Source organism: Melospiza melodia, chromosome 27, assembly GCF_035770615.1.
Source record: "Melospiza melodia melodia isolate bMelMel2 chromosome 27, bMelMel2.pri, whole genome shotgun sequence".
Lineage (NCBI taxonomy): Eukaryota > Metazoa > Chordata > Aves > Passeriformes > Passerellidae > Melospiza > Melospiza melodia.
In genome coordinates this window covers 6,137,972-6,156,610 of record NC_086220.1, presented here as the reverse complement: position 1 = coordinate 6,156,610, position 18,639 = coordinate 6,137,972, and the positions used below count along the sequence as shown (strand labels likewise).

The window sequence follows — 18,639 nt, the reverse complement described above, 5'->3', positions numbered from 1 at the left end:
GACGCCACTGCCGGCGCCGCGCTCTGTTCCGGCGGCGGGCGGGGAGCGCGGGCGCCGCTGCCATGTCCGCTGCGGGCCCCGGGCCCGGCTCCGGAGCCGCCTCTTGGTAAGAACCTGCTCGGGCCCTGCGCACGGAGCCCCCGGTGCTGTTCGCGGGCTCGGGCTGGCACCGGCGAACCGGCGTCTGCGGGGCCGCGGGCGGCGAGGCCGACGCGTGTGCTCAGCGTGCGCTCCTGCCCCTGCTCCGCCGGAGCACGGGCCCGAGCGGCCGCGGCAGCACCGGCGGCGCGGGGCTGGACCTGCTCCGGGGCTGGACCTGCTCCGGGGCTGGACCTTGCCTGGCCGCCCCCGAGCCCGGCTGTCCCGGCTCCTTCGCCGCTGCTGGTGCGCGGAAAGGCCGGGAGAAAGGCAGGAGGGGCAGGGGGCACTGCCCGGCTCCCTGGGCTCGCCCAGGCACTGAGGAGCGGATAGGGAACCCAGAGCCGGCCCCGGGGCACTGCCCGGCTCCCTGGGCTCACCCAGGCACTGAGGAGCGGATAGGGAACCCAGAGCCGGCCCCGGGGCACTGCCCGGCTCTCTGGGCTCGCCCAGGCACTGAGGAGCGCGCAGAGGGACCCAGAGCCGGCCCCGGGGCACTGCCCGGCTCCCTGGGCTCACCCAGGCACTGAGGAGCGCCCAGAGGGACCCAGAGCCGGCCCCGGGGCACTGCCCGGCTCCCTGGGCTCGCCCAGGCACTGAGGAGCGCCCAGAGGGACCCAGAGCCGGCCCCAGCGCTGCCCGGGGCTCGGGAGATGGCCACAGGAGGGACCGCAGCTCCCGGTGCCGGGCACGGGCTGTGCCGGCTCCCCCAGGGCACGGTTCAGCACACCTGCATCGCTCCTGGCTGGGTTTAATGCTTATGCTGGAGCCTGTACACTCTAATAGGATGTTTGGGCTGGGCTTAGGCTTCACAAGCGAGGTTGGATCCAGGTGGGCTCTGCTGTATGTTCCTGGTTCTGGGAATGCTGTGCAGAGTTGTTGGAGCTTTATGTACAGCCAAGTCCAGCACAGAATGCCTTGTTAGATTGGTTGCTGTGCTGCCTGGTGTGGCTGAATGGATTCCAGACTAGAGCTAGTCCTTGATGGAACATCACTGTAGCCCTTCTGATGGAGCATCAAAGAGTCGTGGTGGAGTTTGCTTTCATAATGGAGCTGGCTCTGTTTCTATGATGCACCTAATCTGTAGTGCAGTAACCTCCAACTGGTAATTAACAGGCAACATACTGATGAGGATAATGATAATCATAAAAATCTTGTCTGCCACTTGTTTGGTTTCCTTCAGTTTTGTCCGTTGTGCATTACCTTAAACTCTGGAAGCTGATTAGGGTATGTTTGATTAAGAATCACAATTCATGTGCCTGAAGTCAGTGGTTTCATAATAAGTTACTTTTAAAAATACATGAAATTAGTGGTTTTCTCAGCCTGCAGACCCACAGGCTGGTTGGGCTGAACCTACTATGTTTTGAGGGATTTTCCTTGCTACCTCATGGTGCGATCCCTCTTACTCCAGGGTTCTCCATCCAGCTTTTGCCACACAAGCACTGATCTGCTGGTGCATTCTCCCTGCTCTCTTTGAAACATCCTGAGCTCGAGGTCCTGCAGTTTCCAAGCTGCAATTCCTGCAGTGTTTGCCTGCAGCTTTTGTCTCCCCCTCAGCCGCAGTTATGTTACCTGGGGAACTGTGTATTGTTGGGTTGTGCGGCGCATCTGATTGAAAAGTTGTTGCTTTTCATATAATTTGTTTGAAAAACACTCATGGATGTAGGCAATATCTGTAGGAATTCCCAAGTAATTGGTGACTTTGGAAGTATTTGCAACTTCTCAAAGGTTTGCCCTGGAAATCTCCAGATGTTGAATGAATTTTGAGTTGAATATGTCAGAGGACACTAGAAATGTCCTCTGACATTTTCCATGGGTTTCCATGTGCTGTATGAATGAGTTAGAGCCCTCTACAGTACATTAATGTACCATTTCCTAACTTCTTTGTACCAAAAGGTGGTTATAGATGGCTATAATAAATAGATAAAATATACTGAAATACTTTAATTGAAATTAAAGTCAGGTAAGTAGTGTGGGCCTGTGTGCAAGCCATGCTACACACAAGGTACTCAAGGCATAAAGCAGAGAATATTGGGATGTGAGTATCTCCATGCCTGTACTCTCAGTGAGCAGAATTAGGGTTATTTTTTTCCCCCTCTTGACAAGTCTCTGCTCTTTTCCCCTGAAATCTTCTCTTAGAAAACAGATACTTGATAAAACTTTCACTGGGTCTGCAAAACTCTGTGATTGGAGAAGGAGCTGCCAGGATGGAGAGGTGTGGAAACTTTTGAGCCTGAAATGGAATTGTGTCAGGACTTAACAGCTGGTATTTTATGTATGTTGTTGCACCAAGCAGTTTCTACAGACCTCCCATCTCCAGACAGCATCTTCTTACAGGAACTTGGGGGTGGTTTTTGCCCCTGTACCATGACCAGCATTATACATTGAGGAAGGTCTTTTTCATACCCTTAATTTACTTCCTTTATTTCATTCTGATTTGTCTAGATTTTTTTTTTCCTCTACTTGTTTAAAGGGCTGCAAGCCAGCATCTCTCCAGCAGCATTCTCTGGTGTCTCCTCTCTAGCAGTGGTTCTGGGATAGTTTGTGCACATGCCATGACTGGAGGCGCTCCAGTACCTGAGGGAGTAACTTCAAATCCTTTCTTTCTTCTTGCAGCTGCCTGCAGAGCCTCAGTGAAGGGGATGTTGCAAGGGCTGGGATCTGCTCCTGATACCCCACATGATGTTTAGGAGAGTGCTGTGACACAGCAGGGCACAGCAGCCTCTTCAGGGTATGGTGTCCCTGTGATTCACAGCAGTCGCTGCCCTGTCTGTTCCAGGTGTCACCCATCAGGCCTTAACTGAACAGGCTAACCACAAAACAAGCCTTGTATTTAGAAAAATAATGCAGTATTGTCATGGGGACTCTTTCCATCTCTTAAATGGACTTTTATTTGGGGTTAAGGGTATGTCTAGCCTAATTTCAGAGGTTCAGTTCTGCAGCAGATGAGTCTCTCATGAGTTAAGCCTTGACCAGAGCACTATTCTTGCATCCCAGGAGCTTCCTGCTGTGTCTTGAAATGTTTCTTGGTTGTGTTTGAATACTGACAGTGCTGTTTCCCTGAGAGTCACCAGCTGGAACTTCACATGAAGCAGGTGGCAGCTTTAAACCTTGGGTGATGGTTCCTATTTCTATACAGAATGCACTGTTATGTGTAATTCCATTTCTGGGATTTTACAAGTCAGTCTCACACTAATTTGCTTGACCTCTCAGATTCTTTCTTTTTGAGCTTAGTCAGAATTTGTCTGTCCAGCCAAACTGTCCTTGCCCTGCATTTGCTCATTCTCTTGCCTCTTGGGCTGGACTGGGCTCTTGTGCTTGGGGAATCTGTCCTTGATGATCAAACATTGCCTCTTCAGGGTCCCCACAGCGCTGCACAGATCAGATCAGCCTTCTGGACAAACTGTGAGCTGGCTGTTTATTTTGTTACTGGTCATCTTGACTTCTTCTGGGACCTCTGAGTACAGTTGAGTTCTGAAAAGTTCCTCTAACACAAGTATAGGTGCATTTTCCTGGTAGCCTCTGGTGCTAGCTGTGTGACTTTTTGAGATGTATGAGTCAAATCTTTTATTGAAAATGGAATTTGGAGCTGCATAATGTCAATAATTCCTTTTTGTGGTTAATGTGATGCAGATTTGCTGTCTGGCTGAGAGAAGTTTAAAAAGTTCAGTCTTTTGTTCAGGAAGTGTCCTGATCTATTAGGATATGTCTGAAGTGGCTTTTAGGAATTAAGGGCAGTGTGTCCTGCTGCTGGGATGTTTGTTTTTAAAACCATGAAAGTCAAACAGCATTTTTTATTTTTTTTTTACTGTCTAGGACTGCAGCTCTAGAAGTTTGTGACCTGTTTAATTATTTCCAGAAACACAAAAATGTATAGGGGCTGTGAGATTTCACACTCTGTGTGGTCTTCAGGGGAAAATCTGTTTGGTCTCACTGCAGGTTGTATTCTGAGGAAGAGAGGAGGAAATCAATTGTTCTGTTTGGCTGATGTTTCTGTAAATCTCTGTGCTTTGGTTCTGTCACTGAAAGGTGGCAGCAGTTCTGTGTTCTCCTGCCCTGTGAGTGATGTGTGTTGGCTCTGTCCAGCAGGAGTTGCCACATGATTTCTGGGCTCAGTGGGAGTTGTTTTCCTTGAGGATGAAGTTGTTCTTTCCAAATCTTCCTTTTGTGAAAACAGTTCTTTTCCCCATTAAAATTTTCCCTGCTGCGTTTCAAAATCGAATTGAGAAAGCATTGCATAAGAACTGGGATAACAAGCATGTGTCATGGGTCAGGCAGAGTGAGCTGCACTCTCAGAGCACTGATAACCCTTCAAGGATCTAAAAATCATGGGGAACCTTCTGTCAGTGAACAGGCTTTGCTTAGGAGAAAACTAGATTTGTATTTCCATGTTTGATTTCAGTTATTTTCTCGTTGTGGTTTTTTTTTTTTTTTTCTATTTTAAGGTCATGAAATTTTAATCAAATAATGATTTTTCACTCCTACATTGTGACAGCATTTGGAGGCTTGTCATGACCATCCATACCTTCAGAAACAGGGCATGCAAAGTGCCTTCCTTGTAACTTTTACAGTGTTTAATTCTGAAATTTCCTGGCTGATAAAGAAGGGAAGGAGCATGGAGAGAGAGCAGGGACTCACCCAGCAGCACTCATCACAAGGGTTTATTTGTCTGGTTGTCACAGTATTTTGCTGATACCTGTGTGTGTTGCACCCAGGGGCACGTGGGTGTGTGTGGAGGATGAGAAGAGCCAAGAGTGGAGTATCAGTGTTTGCTGTGAGCTCTGCTGCATTGTGGTGATGTCAATATGTGTCTGTTCTGCTTTTGTTTTATTTGGGTATTCTAATTAAACCTAAAAAAAGAAAAGGGGGTAGATCTGCCATGCTGCACTGTGCCAAGCTCTGCTCCTCTGTCAGGAGCTGTTGTGTGGTGAGTGGCACAGAGTGAAAAAGAAAACATTGTGAGGAACAGCTCTGCTCCATTTGGGTGATGTTTTGGGTTGTTTTGGCTGCATGCTCTGGTTCTGTGTGTGTAATGCACATTGTTATGAGATACCCACCAGAAAATATGGCAACACTACAGTGTTCTGCTGCCTAATCCATGTATTTGTGTTGCTGTTCATTGAACAACTAAGGAGTGCAAATAACTGCAAAGGTCACTTGTACAGAAAACTTGCACAAAACATTACTGCCATTGCTGTAAAAAACAATAAAAATGTTTCTATAAATACAGACTACACCACTTAGACAAGTCTCTGGGGCCATGTAGGATCCAGTCAAGGGCACTGAAGGAACTGGAAAATGCTCACTGAGCCACCTTTCATCATTTCCCAGCCTCCCTGGCTAACCAGGAAAATCCCACTTGACTGGATGCTTACAAGTGCAATGCCCATCTAGAAGGAGGGTCAGAAAATGGATCTGAGGGGGACTGCAGCCTCAGTGGAGAGGAAGACTGTGGAACAAACCATCTCCATGGCATTGTGTGGCACCTACAGGGGTCAGTCCCAGTGTTTAGAAGAGGCAGATCCTGCCTGACCAACCTGATCTCCTTCTACAAGGTGGATGTCTCTACCTGAACCTTAGTAAACCCTTTAACTCCATTTCTCCTGGAGAAAGTGGCTGCTCAGGGCTTGGGCAGGTTGGGTTTAAACTCTTTGCTGGGTTTAAAACTTTGATATGGCTGGGCCCAGAGGGTGAAGGGGAATGGAGCTACATCCCTGTGGGGCTGGGCACTGGTGGAGTTCTGCAGGGTTCAGGATTGGGACCAGTCCTGCTTAATATCTTTCTGAATGTTCTGGGCAAGGGAATGGAGTGCATCCTAAGCACAACAATCCCATGGAACACTCCAGGCTGGGAGGAAAGTGGTGGGAAGGGACCTGAGGGTGCTGGTTGGCAGCTGCTGAACATGAACCAGCATGTGGGTAGGTGGCCAGAGATGCCAAGGGCATCCTGTGTGAAAAAAGGTGTGTCAAGGAATAGGGAAGTGATTTCCCTCTCTTTTGGGTTCAGTTTTGGGCCCCTCACTACAATACAGAAGTTGAAGGGCTGCAGCATGTTCAGAGGTGGGAGCAGAGCTGGGGAAGAGGCTGAAGCACAGATGTGATGAGGAGCAGCTGGTGTGGCTCAGCCTGGAGAAGAGGAGGCTTGGGAGGATCTTCTTCCTCCCCACAACTCCCTGACCAAGGACGGAGCCAGGTGGGGTCAGGCTCTGTCCCCAGGGGCCAAGGGACAGGACAAGAGAAAATGGCCTCAAGCTGTGCCAGGGAAGGTTTACATTGGATATTTGGGAAAATTTCTTCCCTGAAAGGAATATCCAGCCCTGTCACAGCTGCCCAGGGCAGAGCTGGAGTCACCATCCCTTGAGGGGTTTAAAGACAAGGCACTTGGGGACATGGGTTAGTGGTGGCCTTGGCAGTGCTGGGCATTGGTTGGACCTAATGATCTTGGAGGTCTTTTCCAAAATAAATGATCCTATGATTTTATTCCAGCACTGTTTAATAGATGTAATTTCATTACTCCAATCAAAACTTTGTTCCTAGGGAAATAATGACTTTTTAAAAGTAATATAAAACCATAGTTATTAGCTTTTTTTCTAATCAGTATAATTACTGCATGTTGGTTTTATCACAGCATCCTGACTTTAATTATTTGCAGCTTGGGAGAACTGTTGCCTGCATGAAACTTTATATTCAAAGCCAAGGCAGATGGGCTTGAAAATCACAAGCTGAAAGTTTTTGGCATGAAGATGTGCAGAGCAGAGAAGGATTCTGCAGCCCATACCTCTGCTCTGAGGCCTTCTGGTTTGAAGTTTGGATAATGTGGCTCCTTAAATTGAGCAAACAAAATAAAATGACACACAAACCCAATTCTTATTATTTTGCATTGTTGGTATTCCATGCAAGTTGGCATTAAACGGTGGTTATTCCAAGCAAGTCTAGATCAAATAAAACCTGGTGTTTAATTCACATATTTCAGAATAGTTTTCATCAGGTAATTAACAAAAGTCATCCCGTAAAGCAAAAAAAGTGTGGTACTTTGCTGGTTTCCAGAAGCAGAACAATGGACTCATTTTTCTGAATGTTTCTTTCATTGCAGCAGCTCTTAATGGCTTCTTGCACACTTGCTTCCATTTTGTACTGTTTTTCTCATTCACAAACCCAGTGGCCCACAGAAGCATTCTCACCTCCTGAACCTTTGATACCTCTGCTGTTGTGTTCACTTAGGGTTTAAAAATGTTCTGTAGTAACGTGTAAAAAAAGAATAAAGCTTACCTGAAGTGCAGTTAGCTTGAGTTTTATATGAGTTAAAAATCTAATTTTGAGATTTGATTTGCAAAAGAAGCCAAAACAGCCAAGAACATCCCCCAAAAAACCCCAACAAAAATCAGCCTTGTGTGTTTTCAGTTTTGAAAAATCATCTTTGTTGCTGGTGAGCTGCTGGCTCAGTGTGCTCCTCTGAGGCAGCTCAGGCTGAGCAGGTTCGAGGTGCTGGGTTTGATTTTTGGGAAATCCAAGCTCTGGGTGGTTCAGAGCTCTCACACTGGCTGAGGAGGTGTCCAAGAGCACCTGGAGGGGTTTGGGGCCCTGGGCCATGTACCCACCAAGGGCTGGGGGGCAGCTGGGGATGAGCTGTGCTGGAGAGGGCTCTTAGGGACATGAATGGGGCAGGAGCAGGGTCCTGCTGGTGCTGTCAGCCTTGGAGCTGCCAGCAGCTTCGCTCAGCCTCAGTGCAGGAGGAGGGAGGCAGGGAGAGGTTCCTGCCATGCCGTGCCCCAGGGATTCTGTGTGCCCAGCCACAGGGAGATGTGTGCCTGCTCTGTGTGGGACCCTGGTGACTGGGTGGGTGCTACAGGTGAAAAGGCTGTTGGATATTTATCACTGCCATGTCTCTGCTTCATCAAAGTAGATGCTAAAATCATGGTTTCATTTGTTGTGGCTGAAAAGGGACATCCTGTGCTGTGTTTGTGTGTTTTTCCTGACCCTCCCCCTGCTGGCTCCCCTGGATCAGGGCTGGGCAGGGCCAGAGCTGATCTTTGTCATCAGCTCAGCAGAAAGACTCTGCTTGGGTCTCTCTGCTTGGGTCTCTCTGCTTGGGTCTCTCTGGTTTTTTCTTTTCTTTCTCTTCCCTTGGCAGATCCTACATCCAGACTGCTGTCCAACCTCACCAGCCTGTGGAGGCCAGGAAGGAGGGAGTGGGAGGCAGGCAGGAGTGGGGTGCAGGAGGCTGGGAGAGGCAGGAGCTCAGGAGAAGCAGGAGCTCTCCCTTTTTGTCCTCCCTGTTATTTAGCACTGTTGGGGTGTGGGAAAGCTGCTGCAGTGGCCCTGGCAGGGGGAGGATGCCCTCACCCCTTGCTCTCAGCTCAGCTGGGGAGGTCAGTGCCTCCATTTCCCCCTGCTTGCTCTGTGCAACCACAGCACACCTGGAGTGTGAGGTGTCACCCTCTGCCCCTGCTGCTGTTTCTGCAGGTACAGGGAAGGCACAAAGGCACCCTAGGCCAAGTTTCACTTGGAATTCTCACTTCTGTTCTCACTTCTCACTTCAAGTTCTGCCTTCTGAACACTTGCTTTGGTTCAGTCATCTGCTTCCAGGTGCTACAAGATGCCCAGCTTATTTGGAAAGAGTGCTTTCCTCACACATGTAAGATATTCCAGTGGGACTCAGAATCTTTTTGTCTTTGTAATTATTTAAATCCTTCCGAAAACCAAAATTACAGAACTGCTCACAGCTTTTAAGCAAAGCATGGCATGGGAAGTTACTGCTGTATGGATCAGTGGAATGCAAAATGTTTTTCCATACTGAAGAGTTTAGTTTGGGATTCTTCTATGAAATTACACAGCAAAACAGTGTTAAATAACAGAAGTAAAGGATGAGGGACAGGAATAAATTTCAAATCTTCTTGCTCCTGGCAATTGTATTTTGTACTCCTTTGTATAATCTCTGAGAACCAGAGTTTCTCTTTAGTCCTAATTTTTCTGTTATTTCTACAAAAAATAAATAAGATTTATATTTAAAATAAAACAGATTGAAACTAGTGGAGGAAAAACTGGAAGTGTGACAGTAGTGCTTTGTGTTGTGAATAGGGTCATTTCCAAAGAACCTGAATTATGGAAAAGACTAATTGAATTCGAGTCCAGGCAATAAGGGTAAGTAGCTTTGATTAGGGGTGGCAGCCTTGCAAAATCCTCAAACCCTCAATGAAATGTAATCCTGCCACATAAAACACACCGTGGCACATAAGACCTGCCCTGAAATGAGGGAGAAACCTTTTGAGTTTTCGTGGTTAATGAATTACTGCAGGCTGCGCACATCCCCGGGGCTGGCACGTGGGGCCGCGCTGTGGGCAGGCTGCACGTGCTGCCAGGTCAGTAGGTCTGGCAGGAACCAGGGAGGGGACACAGCCCTGGTTTTCAGGGCACCACAAAGTTGTTTTTGTAAACCAGTTCAGTCACTCTGTGTGGGGGTAATCCCCTGGTTTGGAGGTGCCTGAATACTCTGGGCAGGAGGTGCCCGAATACTCCGGGCAGGGTGGGTGAATAGCAGGTCCTGGAGGAAGGAGTGCTGTGTAAAAAAAGCACTTTCACATTTCTGCAGAGGCAGGAATAGGTTGTACCTCAGCACAGAAAGTCTCTGGATTTAACTCCTGCAAACCAATAAGAGTTTTTCAGCGTTTTGTCTAATTTCTGCAGTCCCCTGCAGTTGTGCTGTGTGAGTGTGTGGCAGAGGAGGCAGCTCAGGGAAAGCTGCTCTGAAGAGGTTGGGGTTGGTTTAATAAAGAGGCTCCAAAATGAGCTGCAGAAAGAGCAAAAACACAGCTCATACTGCTTGTACACATCAGGTGAAGCCAGGAGGACACAGGCCTTTCTCTTTTGCCCAGCAAATTGCAAAAATTTATCGGGTTGTGAGAATATTATGCAAAATTTCTTTTTCATGATTTTAAGCCCCTGGAAAGCAGCAGCTTTTTGATGTATATAACATCTCTCTGCTAAGTGCTTCCAAAATAAAAATTCTTTTCTAAAATTTCATCAAACTTCTCTTTTTGAAAGGTGCAGCTGAAATAATGAACTTGCTTTGTGAATGTGGTGGGGAACAGCACTGTGTGTAAATGCATTTAGGTGTACAGTCTTGTCCTGATTTTTTTTTTTTTGATTGTTATATAAATGTTCTAAATAAAAACAGGTTAGATTGAATCGTGCTGTTTACTGACCTAGTAGACCAGACTTGATCATTTAAACTGTCTTTAAAATCATGGTGCACGTGTCTGATTAGTGTGTGAGCTTCTGCAGTCAACGTGGTCCGAGCAAATGGTGTAGAAATGTACCATGTGCATGAAAAATCTCTATCTAAAAAGCTTAAAGCTAAATCCCTTGTTTATGAAATCTTTCCATATATGAATTTTGTATTTTATTTGGGAGATGGCCCCACGAGTTTTAGGGGAGGAGTACATAACAATTAATATTCTCTGATAGCCTACATGATAAGCCCCCAAAAAGTACATAAAGCCATGAACACCTTTTCTCAACAGGGCTTGAAGACTGCTGAGGAACAAACAATTTGAATCATTTGAGCATTAAAATAATAGTAATACCCATGGAAGAGCCACAAGACTTACCCGAGCAACCAGTAAGTATATTTTAAAAAGGCTGAAAATGAAAATCTAAAACAAATTACTAATCTCACAATTTTGGTATACAGTTATTTTAACTAATATTGGAAAAGAAGGCTTAGACTTAGTGTATTTATCCAGAGGACAAAAAGCATTTTGTCATTCGTAAAATGTGCTGTACATTTAATTTACTATAATTGTACAGGCAGTAGTAAGAAAGGAGTAGTTATAAGTTCTTGAACTTTATGATGTTTCTATGCAAAAAGATTACTCAGAAAACCAGACTTACCTCAAGCCTGTTGTAGAGAAAATAAAATTCACTATTTTAGGGACAAATTCAGCATGCTGGGTAGTAGAGTGTATAGTGTTTAATTCTTTTTATGCTTGAGATCTTGAAAAGATCCTGTGATTCATTGTTTCCACAAGTGGAAGGCATTTTTAAATGACTGATGTAGCAGTAGGTTGGGGAGCATGTCTGAAGGTTAAAGTTGCTACATGTATGTGAAATATTTCCAACAGTCTTTGCATTATCAATAACTGATATTAACACAGCATGGAAGTGTTGGTAGAGAATTTTCAATACAGTATGAGATGAATTAAATGTGTATCTAAAACATAATAGCATAGGAATTAAGCAGAAATGTTTGTATTAACGTTCTGTTCCCAAAATAAACCTGGCACAAACTCAACAAGAAATTGCCAAGTTGCAATGGGAGTGATGCTTGTAATCTTGGATACCTTGTCAAATGCACACAGAAACAGAATAATGTGCTTGAGGGCACTTGGGTGGGTTTTAATTGAAAAGATTTTGATGCCTTTTTAATGTGAGAGTTTAATATTCTTCAGTTAAACTAGTTAGAAAAATACATTGTAATGTAATTTATGCAATTTTATGACACAGGAACAATATCAAATGAATTGGAAATGTAAAATTATTCAGAACCTGGCTTGCCACAAGCTGCAGATGATGGGCTTCAGTAATATCCACAAAATGTGAAACTAAGCAGCAAAACCATATAGTTTATACTCCAGCTATTTAAAGATGAATTGCCTGTATTATAAAAGGAAATCTCTCTAAATACATCCTAATATAATGAAAACTGTCTTTATCCTTTAGGGCATGAGAGAGAGGGTGCAGCTAATTTTCAGTGGTGTGTCCTTTAAACAGATTCTGCTGTAATATCCAGCTAAAGATTTTCTTGGTAATTTCTTTTAAGAATACCAGTGATACCAGTCAGTCATTCTGTGACAGATTATGAGACTAAATGGATCCTAATGAATGAGTGAGGCAGTCATGGCATGTTCTTGCAGGAGAAACTCACCCTGGCATCCTTCTGAGAGCTTCACAGTAATGCTTGTAGCCTGCAGAAACCAAATTTGTGTTCAGGCCAGTGCTGTCAGTGGTGTAATACCCTGTACAGGAACAGGATCCAGCTGGCACCTCCAAAATGAGAAAAAGTGCTGTATTGCTTTTAGTCAGGAGTCAAAACTCCTAATTTGTTACAGAAAAAGAATTCACGTTCCTATCTCTATGCAATATTAAAATATAGGGGGGAAAAGAGCAAAGTTTGTGCTGAACCTGTGCAGAATAAGATTTTCTTAAAATGTATGACTTGTTTTATTCAATTTCCACAAAATTGCCCTTACCAGCCATTTTTGTGGCTTTATATCTCAGCACCTGTAACTAACATGAGGAGTTATTCAGTAACTCTGCTATACAAATCCAGTGTTAGCCCTTGTTTTCTAATTAGGAAAAAGCTTGTTTTGAGATGAAGAGCCCATGGTGACTCTGGTAAGTTCTGGGGTGCAGGACATTTCACCACCACTGTGAACCCTCCAGCCTGTGTTAGTTGTAGCTCTGAACATTTTTGTCTTTGCAGGTGAAAAAAGCCAAGATGCAGGAATCCAGAGACCAGAGCCTGAGGTATGGGGTTTTAAATTTGATTTTAGTGTGGAACAGTTCTTTATGGTCTTTTACAATTATAAAGCTTTCATTTTAGAAATTTGCCTCTTGATTTATTTTTTTTTTACAAAGCTATGGAAAATAAAGTTGTATTTGGATTTGGTATAATTTTGATTAAGTTCCCAATAAAAAATAATTAACTAGCCTTGTGGTATAAAGGTTTTATAAATGTGGTCACAAAGAGAATGGCATCATCACATCTGTCTTTCACAGAATGAGACTGAAATAACATGCATTTAATTTGGTGAGACTCAGGATATTTTAGTAATATCTGTACTACTATTCTTAGTGAAACTCTGTGGATAACTGCTTTGAGAAATGAAACTCTTGAACTGTAGCCTCTCCTATTTAAAGCTCTTGTGTGATAGTACTTTTAGCCTCAGTAGATGCTTTTTGATGGGTATTGTATTTAGGAATTAACTATTATTATTATTACTACTTAGAATAGTTATATTAGGATTGATTCTGCTTCTCTGAGTAGCAGCAAATTCAGTGAGCAAAGATTTCATTTTGGAGTCTCTGCCATTCCAGTAAGAGCAAGGAGGAAACATCATTTCTGCAGGAGTGGTCATGTTCTGTATTCTCAAAATCAGAATTTTGATCTAATCACACCAGCTCCCTTTCTGACCCATCTGAGCCAGAGAAATCAGATCCTAGGGAGGGTTTTCCCCTCTCTTGGGTAGAGAGGTCTGAGCATGTTGGGGGGATCTCCCTTCTCCCCCTGTGTCACCCTGCTTCAGCACACCCACACCTTCCCTATGGGCACAGGGAGCTCAAGATTTGAGTGTAAACATCCTTGGATTTTAAAATTGTGGACATCCAGTAATTAAAAACAGAAGAGGGGGCTGGGATAAAGTTGCATTTCTAACTTGATTAAATATTCTGTTTAAATAATCTGTCCATATTTTTATAAAGCTATACATGATTTTAAGTTTGACCAATGGATTAGTTTAAAAGAACTTATTGAACCTGTTTCTCCCTTTTCTCTGCACTGCAGGAGGGGAAGGAGGGAGAAAAAATCAGTTTAGTTGAGCCCAGAAAGCAGGGATGGGTGGAGAAAGGTGTTGCAAGATTTGGGTTTATTTCTCATACAGCCTCCTGATCCCTATGTAGCCCAGCTGAGACGCTTTAGGCTCTTCCTGAGAATTTAATTTGCTCATCCAACACAAAATTGTGCAGTTGTTTTTTTGTTGGGATGCTGAATGGAGTCAGGTGATGGAGGGAGGCAGAGAGCACCTTGCTTGTGCACACCTGAGCTACAAGGTGCAGGTCCTTCGGCTCCTTCACCTTGAGAAACTGCAATTTCAGAATATCACAACAGCACACAGATGGCTCAAAACCTCATGAAAATCTGTGTTGCAGAGCTAGCAATAATAAAACTAAAGCCTGGAAGGCAATAATCAAGGAAGAAACAGTTTCATTCAGAAATTATCTGTACTTCCTACTCTGTACATGAACAAAGCAACATCAACATGGAACTGAAACAATGTGGGACAAATCCAGAATAATCCAGCAACCTGCAAATATTTAAGTGCAGAAGTGACCCCCAGTTGAAGGATGTTTCAGCACTGCTCCTCAGGGACAAATGCAGCAGTGAGGCAATGGCCATGGCTGGGAGCTGTGACAGCAGGGTCACACAGCACTGCTGGCAGCTCCTCCTTGGCTGCTGCAGCCTGGGGACATGGAATGGAGATGCCAAGAGGTGTTTCTCACAGAAACCACCCTGCAGTCCCCCCTCTAACAAATCCCTCCACTCAAACCCCGTAGTTTGATGTCTAATTCCAGTTGCAGATCTCTCTCTCTCAGAATCTCTGCCTGAAATAGCAAAGAGCACAGGGCTGAGTTTTGTGAATAGTTAGTTTGCCTTGGTCAGAAGGGTTGAACCCAGGGGTTATGATGGCCAAGGATGTTAATTTTAGATTCATAATGCTAACACTGAACCTTTGTTGTCCTGGCAGTCATGTGAGCAGCACAGAAGTCAGTGAGCAGAAAACTGAATCTTCAAACCTTGGTTCAAACCTTCCCATGTCTAGTGAGAGTGAGTATCTGGAGTTCTCCCATTGTCTTTCCTCATGTCCTTCCCTGGTACCATGCTCCATCCACCACAAGCTTTGTCTCCTCCTTGTAATCCTTAGCCTGCTCTCACTATCAGTTGTAAAGTGAACATTTGCTGTGGTGTTTACAAAGTGTTAATGCCTGATGGTAAGGAAATATCTGTTTCTAACAAATATTTTTCTGTCACTGCCCCTCAGCTGGCTGTTGGGTGCTTTTGAGCACTGCTGTGTCTTATCTGCCTTAGACATGATTCTTCTTGAGGGTTGAGTCGATATCAGTTGTAATGCCTGTTGTAAACATGTTTTATAAATCATTATCTCTACACAGCTGGTTGGGCCCTTTGTAGCAATATGCCATACACTTCATCTTAGACTCTGAATTGTATTGAATGTCTGCAGAAAGCTCTTAGGAGATAAACAGAGAGGAAACAGGCAGGGAATACAAAGGTTGCATACTAAGTGAAAAGTGGAGTCTTGGAAAAAGAGGGTTGGAAGTTATTAGGAAAGTCAGATTCCTCTGTGGAATACCTTTGACTGCCAATACATATTTTGAAGCCTAAGCCAGCTCATCTTAGCTGAAAGTGTGTAAGGTGTAACTTCCCACTGTAATTGATTTAATCATTGCTATTTTAATCCATCCTGTGGTGTTGCAGGAGTTACGAGAAATTTCATCCTGCAAAACCTGCTGCTTAACTGGATAAGCCATTTACAAATCCTAGAAATTGCATGCAATTTATAGTGGGATTTTTTGGTTTTTTACACCATTGCCTAATTCTTTGTATGCAGTTTAATAAATACAAATTCTAGAAATATCATTACTACATAACTATTCAGGTGAATATTGACTTTCTTAAAAAAACCCTACAAATCCTCAACATGGAACTGACAAGTGTTAGAGGAAAGCCTTGAGGTCCAAAAGTTCCCAGTTTGTGTTTCCTGTCGTATCCTTGAGCTACATGGGCTCACACTGTGAGCAAAGGCAAACACTGAGGAGCAGAGGAAGGTGATTCATGGATCATTTGGGAGCTTCAGCACATGTGGTTGGTGGTTTGTACTTCTCAGCTGCTTGTGTTCAGATCACACAAAGAGAAGGTTTTTGAGGTGGCAGAATGCACATTGGGGCTAGAGCTGCTTGTGGCAGTGTCTTGCTTTCCTCAGTGTGACTCAGGAGAGTTTACTAGGTGGTCATACAAGAGCAATAATGCAGGTCCAAGATGGAAATCCCAACTTTTTTGAGCACATTTTTGGGGCAGAGGATGCTGTTGTCCATGACCCTGTTTTGGAGGCTGTTATTGAGTCACTCCAGAGGGAAAATGTGCTCTCTTGTGGTAGGTATGGAGGAGCAGGGCACCTGGGGTTACACAGTTAGCCTGGATTAGCTCCTGGGCAAGCCTGGGTGCTTTGCTTTCAGAGGGGAATCAGCTGGATCCACAGCAGTGCAGCTGTGTTTGCTGAGGGTTTGGGTAGGGTGCTTGTAGATCTGAGCTGATAAACCCATGTGCTTGCAGATGCAGCCACAGCACTTGCTGCACTGGGATGGTGCCATGTGCCAGAGAGGCTGCAGGGGCCAAAATCTGTGCTGGGCTCCTGCCAGAGATGCTGCACAGGAACAAATTCTGTGCTGAGCTCCTACCACAGAGGCTGCAGGGGCCAAATTCTGTGCTGAGCTCCTACCACAGAGGCTGCAGGGGCCAAATTCTGTGCTGAGCTCCTACCACAGAGGCTACAGGGGCCAAATTCTGTGCTGAGCTCCTACCACAGAGGCTGCAGGGGCCAAATTCTGTGCTGGGCTCCTGCCAGAGAGGCTGCAGGGGCCAAATTCTGTGCTGGGCTCCTGCCAGAGATGCTGCACAGGAACAAATTCTGTGCTGGGCTCCTGCCCATCATTGCTTTCTGCTGGACAGCTGAGTATTTAATCAGCTGATGTGATCCAAGGGTGTTTACTGGCTCTTGGATGAAGCCATAGGAGCCCAAGCCCCCCTCTCCAGCCCAGCCTGGAGTGCTGTAACAGAGCAATCTCACACAAGGTGAACCAGAGCTGTGCTGACTGAGAACATCTGAAACATTTCCTCTCTGGGTTGCCAGCTGAGCCACTGTCTTAGCAGCTTCAGAGTGCAATTGCTGTGGATTTATTGAAGCAGAAAAATCTGGTTAAATGTAAGTGCCAGCTTATTTTAGAGGCATCTCTGAGCCTTGTGCACTGCAGCTGTGCTTCCCTGGATATTTGTGATTAAGTTCATTGAGCTGGAGCTGTTCCTTTTTGCAGGAAAGACTCTTCTCTGTCAATGCATGGCTCCAGCATATCTAGGGGAAGAGGAAAGCTGGACAAAACAGGTGTTTGGTCTCTGCTCCAGGACACAGAAATGTTACACTTGGTGCAGATGAAGCCCCTTTGACAAATATGCAGGGTTTTGGGGAGGACTGAAATCAAAGGGTTTTTTATGACAGTTGCAAAAAATTATGGTATGAGCTGATAAAGAGAAAGAGGGAGGAATAGTGTGACTGACTGATCTACCTGCTGTGAGCTGGCAAAACATGTTTGTGCCAGCTTAACAGTGTTTTTTTGAGAATTTGCTTTGAAACAGATATTCAGGGCACTAAAACTCTTTGTAAATACAGTGTGTTGACTAAAATGTACCATGAGTATTGATATTTGTCTTTATTTGTTGGGTTTTGAAAGCACCTCTGTAATTACACAAACTATTTGTTTTTCAGTTATGACATGCACTGATTATATCCCAAGGTCATCAAGTGATTATACCTCACAAATGTATTCTGCAAAGTAAGTCAAGAAATTGTTACTGAGTTCTGTAATTCTTCTCTCTGAAGTATTTTTTTGTATCTTTATGCATTTCTCTAGTGCAGTAAATCCCACAACTGGCAGCAGATACTCATTGCTGAAGACACTGAATTTACAGAATTCACCCTTTAGCTTTAGTGACTGTTTTAAAAACGATAAATGAAAGCCCCACAAAGATAAATTAAGCCCTTCAAGTAATCAACATGATAATCTTGGTGAATAATGCACATGATATTTGTCAAATAAACAAATTGAAAATAAATAAATATAAGGGGAATATGAAATTTTCTCATCATTCACTGTGTTTAGGGATCTTTGTAGTTCTTCCTGTTGGAGCAGGATGGGCTTTAACCCCTGCTGCTTGTTTTTGTGTAGTTTCTGTGTGTGTCCCCCTGGTTCTTGCAGGTGCTGCTGGATTACAGCAGCTTCAGGGTGGCATGATGAGTGGGACTGACCACTCATGTCTGTTGGAATGGGGATGTGTCCCTCCCAGCCCACCCTGCCCTCCCAGTCCTGGATCCCTGGCACTGTGGAGGAGGGATTTTCCCTGCTGTCACTGCAGGCAGCAGCTGTAAACTCGGGAGCCTGCCTTGGGAAGCACAAGGAGCTTGTTGCACTGACATGTCAGTCTGAGTGATTTCTCCTTTCTGGAGCAATTATTGAATGTGTCTTCTGGTTTGAAGGCTGAAAGCTACATAATGTAACCAGTTCTTTCTGACTTTTGTTCTCTCTTTTCCCCAAGGCCATATGCACATATCCTCTCTGTACCAGTGTCAGAAACAATGAGCCCTTACCCTGCTCAGCCTCAGTACCAAGCACTACAGCAGTCCCAGCCCTACACCATCTACCCCCAGACCACCCAGACCTATGGACTACCTCCTTTCGGTAAAAAGTCACTTCTCAAAGATTTCTCTGTGCCTGCAGTTGCTGTTTTATGTCTCAGTAAAAAGCCAATGTTAAGCTTAACCAGGTGTGTTGGAGAGAAGAGTTTGTAGGAGAGCACATAGCTTAAATTGTAGGTGGGCACTGATCTCTTGATGGGGCTTCAACTTCAAAAATAAGATTTTTTACAAAGCTGTTACTT

The 18,639-nt window shown here is 44.8% G+C and overlaps 1 protein-coding gene across 3 annotated transcripts in view; it reads left to right on the top strand.

Annotated features, from left to right (window-relative positions):
• Positions 1-28: 28 nt before the first annotated feature.
• Positions 29-18,639, top strand: part of EYA3 (EYA transcriptional coactivator and phosphatase 3) — a 42,312-nt gene continuing 23,701 nt past the window's right edge. For 2 of the 3 annotated variants that reach the window (XM_063177664.1, XM_063177662.1), the window contains exons 1-6: positions 29-106; positions 10,658-10,755; positions 12,619-12,662; positions 14,660-14,739; positions 17,471-17,537; positions 18,298-18,440. In XM_063177664.1, coding sequence (XP_063033734.1) covers positions 10,723-10,755; positions 12,619-12,662; positions 14,660-14,739; positions 17,471-17,537; positions 18,298-18,440 — 367 coding nt within the window. In that variant the 5' untranslated portion in view covers positions 29-106; positions 10,658-10,722. Of the gene's footprint in view, positions 107-2,695; positions 2,870-10,657; positions 10,756-12,618; positions 12,663-14,659; positions 14,740-17,470; positions 17,538-18,297; positions 18,441-18,639 lie in introns of those variants that run through there. The other variant, XM_063177663.1, reaches the window with a different exon arrangement.